The sequence below is a fragment of the Brachyistius frenatus genome, unplaced genomic scaffold, assembly GCF_029030835.1.
Source record: "Brachyistius frenatus isolate BFR_SWC_R1_liver_20210118 unplaced genomic scaffold, ASM2903083v1 Contig_117, whole genome shotgun sequence".
Lineage (NCBI taxonomy): Eukaryota > Metazoa > Chordata > Actinopteri > Embiotocidae > Brachyistius > Brachyistius frenatus.
The window spans coordinates 1,290,968-1,300,981 of NW_027210716.1; the positions used below are offsets into that span (position 1 = coordinate 1,290,968).

The 10,014-nt window shown below is 41.1% G+C and overlaps 3 protein-coding genes across 3 annotated transcripts; 2 read left to right on the top strand and 1 right to left on the bottom strand.

The window, feature by feature from the left end:
* Positions 1-193: 193 nt before the first annotated feature.
* On the top strand, positions 194-2,320 carry LOC138629545 (alpha-crystallin B chain-like). Its single transcript, XM_069713308.1, has 3 exons — positions 194-638; positions 1,043-1,165; positions 1,254-2,320. Exons 1-3 carry the CDS (start codon positions 270-272, stop codon positions 1,443-1,445), a joined length of 684 nt encoding a protein of 227 aa, XP_069569409.1. The 5' UTR covers positions 194-269; the 3' UTR covers positions 1,446-2,320.
* Positions 2,321-2,697: 377 nt separating this feature from the next.
* mia (MIA SH3 domain containing) lies at positions 2,698-4,069 on the bottom strand. The gene is made up of 4 exons (XM_069713266.1): positions 3,806-4,069; positions 3,436-3,569; positions 3,206-3,316; positions 2,698-3,125 (listed from the first exon to the last, which is right to left on the bottom strand). Exons 1-4 carry the CDS (start codon positions 3,921-3,923, stop codon positions 3,102-3,104), a joined length of 387 nt encoding a protein of 128 aa, XP_069569367.1. The 5' UTR covers positions 3,924-4,069; the 3' UTR covers positions 2,698-3,101.
* On the top strand, positions 4,026-9,940 carry bicdl2 (BICD family like cargo adaptor 2; the record flags this gene model as incomplete). Its single annotated transcript, XM_069713296.1, has 11 exons — positions 4,026-4,106; positions 4,397-4,535; positions 5,194-5,363; positions 5,564-5,684; positions 7,115-7,330; positions 7,475-7,591; positions 8,259-8,405; positions 8,593-8,739; positions 8,989-9,063; positions 9,634-9,716; positions 9,816-9,940. Coding segments are annotated over exons 3-11 (1,054 nt in total), but the record flags the coding sequence as incomplete, so codon positions are not given.
* Positions 9,941-10,014: the final 74 nt, after the last annotated feature.

Here is a 10,014-nt window from a genome sequence, read left to right on the forward strand (position 1 = left end):
TAAATCACAAAATCACACCCACACATCAGTCGAGGGCATTTCCTGCGGAATGAGCATGAGGGCATCAGCAGTATTGCTAGCCAGTGTCACCTCATGACCGAGAGGACAGGGGGAGACACAGAGTTATGGAGAGAGAGAGAGAGAGAGAGAGAGAGAGAGAGAGAGAGACAACCCGTCACAGTCAGACAGTTGAAACAATGAGGGTGATGGAGGGATAAACACTGTTGACATCATTGTTCCAGAAAGATCAGCCTGTTGGCAGAGTCCCTATGCAAGTGTGCATGGGAGGTCAGGAAGGGGCGGAGGGTGCAGAGGATGCAAACAGAGACAGAGCCTGGATGGGATGGGAGGAAAAGGCCTATAAATTCAGCGGAGGAGAGGACAGGAGCACCCAACTCAAACCAGGTCAGACCAAGAGTCAGCTTCCCACACAGCCATTGATTTTTCAACTCTTCACCATGGATATTCCCATCCAATATCCCTGGTACCGCCGGGCCTTCCCAAATCGATTCTCTGACCTCTCCCTAGGAGAACCTCTGACTGATTGGCCACTAATCTGGCCCTTCTCCTGGTCCTTCCCCTGGATGCGCCCTTCGTTCATGCGCTGGTTCAACTGGCCTGACAATGGACACGGTGAGGTAAAGTATAATTCTCTTCCGAAAATAATCAAACCAACTTCTATTAAATACCCTCAAGTTGACTGCTAATCAGAACTTCTAATACTACTTCAGTCGCCTCATAATCACAAATAAAATTGGTGAAGAAAATTAATATTCTGCAGTTTACACAATCTTGTGATAGACCACTGAGTCAATTAAGAAGAACAGAAATATTTCGTTTGTGAAATGTGTATACATTATTTTACAGTATTGAGTCAAAAGTACCATTGAAGAATATTGTCTTGCACAAATGCCACAAGTGTTTGTATAAAAGTGAAAGTGTGAGTCTTGCACTGAGATGACAATAACAAGCTATTGTGTGTTTTTATGCTCAGCTCAAACATTTCTCAGTAGTGCTCCTAACAGCTGTACTGTCTTTGTAGATGCGCATTGAAAAGGATCGCTATGTCATATATCTGGATGTGAAGCATTTCGCCCCTGATGAGCTGTCTGTCAGTGTTAGTGATGAGTGCATCACAATACACGCCAAGCATGAAGACAGACAGGTCAGAGAGACTGTAGAAATCTTCTGAAATATCAAACGACACTGACCTGGTGACACTTCATTGATATACCGACTAATTCTGTTTTCAGGATGACCACGGCTTCGTGTCGAGGGAGTTTCTGAGGAAATACAAGCTCCCCTCTGGCGTGTCAGTGGCCGAGGTCACCTCCAATCTGTCATTTGATGGTGTGCTGACAATTACGGCACCTCGGTCATCTCCTGGCCCAGAGCGCAGTATTCCTATTTCCTGTGAAGATGGAACACCGAAACAGAAAATGTAGAGCGCCCCTGACACTGTTTGACTATTAACCCCAAGTGCTACCTGTTCTTAGATTTAACCTTTTTCAGTTATGTCGGCAGTTGAGTAAACATATAGGTCAGGCATACTTGTCTAGATGTCTAAAAGTGCAAATGCCTTCTAATAAACCAGTATCTAACTCCTAACTCACTGTTACTCTGATGTCTCAGCAAGACAGCGGTGTTTCAAAATGTTGAGCCCATGTAACAGTCTATTTGACAGCACATATGATTTGCAGGATATTGAGCTCCTGAGAGTTGATTTCCCGAATCACAAGAATCACTTTTTAAACTCCACCTCTCGTTTACTGAAGCATCAGCATAATTGAAGAGAGTGGAAATGTAAAGGCTTCTCAAAATTGTCCACCAAAGATAATGACAGATTGAAATTGTTAAACAGAGACTGTATCTAATGTACACAGAGTACTAAGTGGGTAGGAATAAGGCAGATGCCATCTGTGCTCCGTTTATTCTGTGAAAATAGCATTGGTTTCTGTATGTGTGAGGAGGAGGTTCTCTGGAGGCATATACGGTCATTTTTGTTTTTTTCACAAAAATAAAAAGCCACCAAAGGACTTGGGACCAGGTGTGTGCGCTGTTGACAGGAAGAGAGAGGGGTGAATGAGCAGGAGGAACAGTAGAGGACAAGGAGAGGAACGGATGTGTTTGAGACAGACTGGGCTCCTTTTCCACGGGGGGAGCGTGACCTCTGAGCTGCTAAGGATAGTGTGTGTGAATGTATGTGAAAGTGAGTGCATTTGTCCTTGTAGATGCAAGAATTACAGCTCTGTTATATTGGCAACAGTCAGCTGCTGTATTAACACAAGCAATGACAAATAGAATAAATGCTGAAACTGAATTTTTTTTAAAATGTTTGTGGTGTTTTGTTTTCAAAATAACTTCACATATAACATACAACATACAACACATTTGGAGAGAAGCTGATGAACCAAGCTAACGTCTTATTTAACTAAAATCAATTATTCTCACAAATTTCAATAATATCGGGGAACAAAAATGCATTCTTTCAGAATTTTTTCAATTTCAAACTTTTCTTTTTTAAATTGTAATTTTTTTCTTTCCGAATTTTTTGTGATTTTTTAAAAAATGTTTTAAAGGTACAAGATTGAATGATTTCAGGCACAAGTCACCACTAATATAATTTCATTTTCTGCTTCATTGCTGCATTTTAAAAATATATTTTTACTCATAATCCTAATTTTTTGGAACTCAAAATCAATTAAAAAAAGAAGTAGTTGTAGTAGAGAAAAAACAGGAACAGTTGATATTTTTCTCTTGAAATGAATTAATACTTTTTAATATTGGCAAAACAAATATAAACAGAAAGATGGAGTATTACAGAGACTGTAGACTGAAGCTTATCAATCAATAAAACTGACAGAAGGAGTTGGTGAGCAGCAGTGATTGTTTCTTTTGTTTATGGAAAATGTATTTAGTCAACAATCCTTTGCCGTGTAGAGCTGTTTCCCATGCCTCCGTAAAGTGGAGTATATCAGGTACTTTCATTTACATACTCTGTCGACAATGCGCGTCACATGAAGATCATATGATAACGAAAAAAAAAAGTTGTCTTGTAATAGTTGAAGAGAAAGTTCTTCTGTTTCTTGGTAAAGGTGACATCAGTAACAGTAGAAGTCCCATTTCTGAAAAGAAAAAAAGAGGTTGAATTAGGAGAAGGCATTACATAATTCATAAACGTGTGTGTGCATGTGTGTTCACCTACAGTAGTTTTGACTTCAGAGCTGGCTGGCATGAGAGGGTGTGTCTCCTCCACTACGCTGCTGGGAAAGTGGCCAATACGAGCTTCCTGTTGTCCATAATAGGAGTCCTGTACCTGCAAACAGACAATAGAGATGAGTTATTGATGGCAGGATTTTTTTTTTGTCATTTCTCCTTGACATTTTTATTTCAAAGCAATAAATAATATCCCATAAATATGTTATGTTTACTTACGCTGCCAGCCCAGAAGAGATTCCCTCTGTCCTTTAGTATTGCATAGACGTAGACAAGCTGCCCCTGTCTGAGGGGGATGAACCTGCAGTCTCCAGGGTAGTAGTCCTGCAGTGCACGAGCTATCAAGATAGGATCTATGCAGGAATGTAGCAGGAGACTGATGTGAGTTGAGGAAGAAAAGGTGACATCATATGGAGAACTTTTGTTTCTCGTGTTTGTTGTATTTGTATGCAAATAGAAGAGCATGTATGAATCAGCATGTGTATTATCATTTCAACTCTACCTACAGTTATATAATATGATCAGATCACAGTTAACTTCTAAGCAAAGCAGACACATGCAGGAAAAAGACGGGGGGTTTTCTACTTACGGCTGCATTCAGAGTCAGCGCAGAGTTTCTTGTCAGCCAGTTTATGCATCTGCCTTCCAGCTTCCAAGGTTGGCAGCAAAAGCCAGAGTGTAAGAGCAAACCAGAGTTTGCAAGCCATGTCAATATGTGAATGCACCTAATGATTAAAATATCTTTTGTAGGGTCCTGCTTATAGCTTTTTATTCTCTTTTGTCTACTTACAGACTCGGAGTCGGAGGTTCAGCAATCCCCTTTTCTACTCTCCCTACCCCCTTCCTCGTAAGTGAACACACACACAGCTCCTTTCAAACCCTTCAAGCAGGTAAACATGATGGGGGATGAGGGGGAGGATAGGAAGGAGGAGGAGAAGGAGGAGGAGGACCCAATTTAACAGACCCCTGTTTGTGTCCTGAACTGTTTCCATCTCTCACCCTGTGTTACCCCCGCTCACAAAGCGGGGCCATCAACTTTGTTGCAGTGAATTCCTGAGTTAATCTGTATTTCCCTCTCCTTGTTCAGTCAACCACAAAGATGTCTGAGCTGCATCTATGTCACCACTCTGTTCACATCTTCTGTCTCTTCCATCCTCTCTTTACCTTTTTCAAAACCCAGGAGGAGGTGGAGCCACCGGCTGTATTTACATGTATGTTTCCACTGCCAAGGAAACCAGCTGAGCCTCTCTTGCGCAAACACACTCACCAAACAGGAAGACTGTATCTGTTGATGTGGTAAGTTGGCTGGGAACTGTCAGGTAAGACAGACTTCATTTCTGTTCCTTTTAAATCAGAACATGGGTTCTGTCTGTTCTCATAAAAGAGTCAATTTATGATAAAGTAGGACTGAATTTATTACTTATCTTTTGAATTACGTAAAACAGGATGACAGCTTGGTTTCATGATGAGAGGTAGGTAGGTAGGTATTTACTTTATTAATCCCCGAGGTGAGATGGCAGATGGTGACATCAGGCTCAAAGAGAAATGTCAGGGGAGACTTGGTAGGCTGAGACTTCAGTCAGCAACTATATTAAGCCTGAAATTTAATTATATAGACAAGATTTATATATGAATGATCCTGTGGTGACTGGTGCCTTAAGAACCCATTTTGGTGCACCAAACTTTTAAAGGTGATGATTGACTCATGATAATTTGGCTAAAACCTTTATTTTAGGGACTATTCGGGGAATATGAAGACTTTGCTGTAATTGTAGGAAATGGTAGAGCACAGTTCTTTGGAATTTAGGGAGGGGAGCAGAACAAAGCGAACACTGAAGCTGGTATTTCGGTCAGAGCAACAAAAGCACCTGTCAGACAAAAGACCTCCTTATAGGCCATGTTAGATTGTATTACCAGCAAACAATAAGTCTGTTCTGAGTTTTTCTGTGTAATTGAAGGGTCTTTTCTCACTGACAGAAATGACTGATAGAATGATACAGACATCAGGACCACCCCCTCCCCAGTGAAGAAGTTTGGCAGAGACAAATCCATCAAAACACTCCAGACAAGACCATCAAGACAAAGAAAAGGATCCCAGATTTTGTTTAACAGAAAAATAAGTCGATGGATATCCATCTACCACCCAAGTGAGTGTGGGTTACAAGTCCAAGACCTGGGATGATGCTTTCTAACTGATAACTACAAGCCGAGAACTCGTAGCAATGTTCACCCCCAGGAAAAGCAGTCTTCCCTCACCCAGCCTGGAGGACTCCTTTTTTCCTCTCTCCTCATCCTCCTCAGTGTCTCTCTCCTTTGCTCTCCCTTCATCCACATGCTCTCCTGGTAGTATCGACAGTGGAGGTGGGATAGAGACTGACCTGATACTAGCTGCAGAGCTGGGGCAGGCTTTACTGGAGAAGAATGAGGAGCTGGCAGTGTCTCTGGGGCAGAGGGAGAGGGAGATCGAGGTAAGGACACAGCTGATGTAAATTGTGTTGAACAATGCAAACTTTGTAACACGACTTTTAATGAAATTTAGTGGGAACAAAAGGAACACAAACTTTTTACCAGAAACAAATGCCATTTGAATGATCCCCGCCTCCAGTCTCATCATTATAAATATGGAAGAACCTGTAAGTCTGTAACTAACAACAAATACAATTCAATTTATTCCGCATTAGATAATTGAAATAACAGGTACAGAAGGTGTGTAAGGAAATATCGATACACTTGAGTACCACAATATTATCTTTTGTGATACTGTATTGATTTTAAACATGCAAAGATTCGACACTGTTTCATTTTGTGTTGTGCTAGACAGCAGTGTTGTAATCTATCTTCAGACATTTGACTCTTCCGCTCCAACTAACAAAGCAAATGTCAGGGTTTTGGTTTTCAGGCCTCAAAGTTTCTGAGTTTGTTCCCTGTGACACTCCCTTCACCCACCAGAGGTCCCCATTGTCTGTCTCTTTCAATGCCCTGTCTCCTGCCTGTAATGATCATTCCCCTCCCTTGCTGCCTGTTACCCAATCTGGCCCACCTGCAAAAACTCTGCAATCAGCCCAGTCAGTACACAGACCCCCACTCTGCCTCTACCAGCTACTGGGTAATAAGTCTTTAGCTTTCATGAAAAGTCTGTGTCACAACCTTTTATCATGTGGCTTGTAACCTCAGTTAGCTCCTGGAGTTTTTTTGGTTTTTTTGTCAGCTTGTACCAGGCTTGTACTCCTGCCTGGACATTGGTCTTGGTCTTTTCCCAATGTGTTATATAAAAAAATAAGTGAGTAAAGTTATAGTTTTCTTCAACTTCAACTGTGACATGTGTTAAAGTTCTTCCTTTTGCTGATCTGGGACAGAAAATCTGATACGTGGTTACAGTATCACAATATATTAAATAAATCATAACCCCTGGATCAGACTGTGTTGTTCACCAGATTCTCAAGTCAGAAACAGATGTAAAAACCATATAAACTGTAATTTGGCACAATATGTTGCTGTTGTTTCAGTTAAATGAACTCGGGTATGAATCTGCCCAGGACACAGTGTAAAAATGAAAAGGATGGATGTTTTCCATAACAGACTTTTTGACATGTTACATGTGGCGTGAAAGATAATATGAATTTTGTTTGAATTCTGTTTAGCTGCTTCATTTTCCAGGTCCTGTTATTGTGTGGCCATGTTGGAAGTCAAAATGTATGCTGTAAAAAAATTCTAGTCTGGTTTTCAAGCTGCCAGTGTCCCTGAATCTCCTGCCAGGAAACTTTTGTCACATTTGTTTGTCCCCTTTAAATTCAGAAGAAATAAAATTATCCATGCGCTGTATTTCTAAATCTATTATTTATACGTTCTTTAAAGGTGTCTTGAAGCCTGTTAATGTTGTGTAATATCATTGTCTCAGGTTTTACAGCAGGAGAAGCATGTTCTTCAGCGAAGGTTGGGGATGAATGAACTGGCATCAGGACAGAGGGAGGCTGAACTGACTGCAGATGTTGCCGCCTTGAGAGCTGAGCTAGAGAAACATCACAGCCAGGGGCGAGACCGGCGAAAAGATGACAGTGAGATGATGACTCGGTTAGCCAATCATAACCAACGACTGGTGGAGCAGCTGGCAGAGGTTAGTTTGAGCTGCCAGCACATGATTTTCTGCGTGTGTGTTGAGTAACATCATCATCACGTAGACAGAAACTATGCAGATGAGCAGGTTCAAGGAGTCTATCTTTGTCACTCACTGAACTTCTCAACTTTTCCACTTGTCTAGGCTGTAACACTGGAGCATTCCTTGAGGATTGAGCTTCGTTCCCTCAGAGAAGAGATGGAGGAGTCGTCTTTTAGCCAAAATATCAACTTCTCACAATTAGAGAACATACAATCAGAGGTACTTGTCACTTCCTAATATTTTGCGCTAGCAAATCATTGCCTCTACATTTGGATGCTGCAGGATAGCTCATACAAAAACAGCATTCATTTTCAAACATAGCATGACATTTTAATATAATAATTAAGTAGCAGAGCTGCTTTTTAGACCTTGTGGGGCAAATCCAAGTCACATCTCAAGTCCATGATAGCAAGTCCAAGGCAAGTCACTTCTCAGTACCAAAGTGCAAGTTAGTTCCAAATCCTGTAGATCTCTGTGCACTGACACTAAATGGAATTTGATCATTTTAATTTCAAAGCTGTGTTAACAGTGTTTTCATATCAATGAAACCAAATAATTATACAAATAAATATTCAAAGTGTGCTCACCAATGTCAGCCTGCAGCTATCCTAAAGTCTTTGCTTTAAAGTCTTGTAAGGTCAAGATTTTTGGGAGTCAGGTCTCCAGTAAATTGAGATTATATCAAAACTCAAATCCTGGAAACATGGGTCTAAATGGGATCATAATTAGCAACAGAGATATTAGCAAAATATTACATAAACTCAGATATTTGACAGGTTTGGTGTCATAAGTATCTTTACCTCGAAGCATGGAAATTTGGTTATAAGTGTAATGTATGTATATACAGTAATCCGTGTTCATCCTTCTTTCCCTCCCTCCCGTACAGAACAGAGTTTTGCTGGAGCGTCTGTTGCACATGGAGGCCCAGCTGAAAGCTTCTCAGGCTGACAGCCAAAGATTTTGCATGGAGAGAGAGGGACTGAGAGACAGACTGACAGAGCTGCAGATGAAGCTGAGAGAGAAAGAAGCAGAGGTGAGGATCAAAGAGTGGAGTCTGTGGTGTTTACAGATGAAGCTCGAAGGAACAGGAATGCGCTGCAGGAGATATAACTCATCACTAACACACGCCACTAACAAGACTAGTCTAAAGCTCTTGATCTGTGTGTGTGTACTCGTGCCTGTCTCTCACTGTGTGTGTGTTTGTTTGTGTGTACACATAGATAGAGCAGGAGCAGGGAATGGTGTTTGAGTTGCGCACCTTGAATTATTCCCTAAAGCAAAACGCTCTGAACCTGAGAGAAGAGAGCATCCTGGACAGTACACACACACAACCTTTGTCTCTGCTTGGTGAAATTCAGCAATCACAGGTACCTATGCATACACACACAACACTGAGTACCTGCTCAGACTGGCACACAATAACTTCACAGGCTAACTCGGCTAGTGTGCACTAATTCTCACCCTTTATTGAAATCCCTCTTTGCACTGATACTAACTGGTCTCCAAAATGAACATCTATGGAGCCAATATTACCCTGAAAGTATTAACATGCAGTCGTAAAGTATTTTTACCTTTCTATCCGTTGTGATGTGGTGTACATCTCTCCTGCTAACCAGGCAAAAGAGGCTCTTGTAGCCCACTCCACAGTCCTGCAAGCCAGAGATGAAGAAATACAAGCATTCAAAGAGGAGGTCTGTTAAACTGCATACAACAACGCACACACGCTTTTCACAAAAACAATGTTATATGTTTTATTTAAATATAAAAACAAATGACCAGAGCAGAGGAAATACATTTGGGGCTGGTTAACCTTTCAGCAGGTTAAGAAAAAGTTGTATTTGTTGATCTATCTGACAATATGCATTCATAGGATGCCATATTTTGTATTATGTCATTATTCTTCATCGCAGTAGGACTAAAAGGAAAAGAACATAGTGTAGCCTAGCATCAGTACATGTAACTTTCAATCAATAAATTCAGACACCTCGTTGTACCCCCTGCATCTTGTTGCAGTCAAATCAAAACTAAATTCAGCTAATTGTTCCTGTGTTTGGATGTTCACGCTTAGCCGTGCAACATTATGGCCAATGTCTCCACTTGGATACTGGCAACTGAGGGAGTAAAGATCCTCTCTGCTCACCTTGAATCTGTGTTTAAGTAGAGTATGATTTTGTGATGTCACAGCTAGTTTGAAGGCCAATCATGATCCAATATGTAGTGTTGTGATCATTGCAGTATGTAACACTTTTCACACTCTGCAGCTTCAATCTCAACGGGAAGAACTTGAGTCTCTGAGGGATGAAATCAAACCTTTTAGAGGCAGTTCTGGAAAGCCAAGCTACAGGTAATGCTGTGCAATAAAATATTTGTTGATTTGATTTGAAGTCATTCAACTTGGAACACCTGGATAAATATGTTTTGCTATTTTTCAATGAATATCCAGTTCCCTTGAGAGTGAGCTGGCCACGGTGCGTCAAGAGAAAGAATCACTAACTCAGCAGCTTCTCAACACCATCAAACACAAGGTGACGCTGTCTCAAGAGCTGGATGCCTGGCAGGTGAGTCTGTGTGCAGGGATATAAAATTCTAGATGATGCCCTCTGGTAACACATTTAAAAAGTAAAGTGTGCAGGGAGAATTTT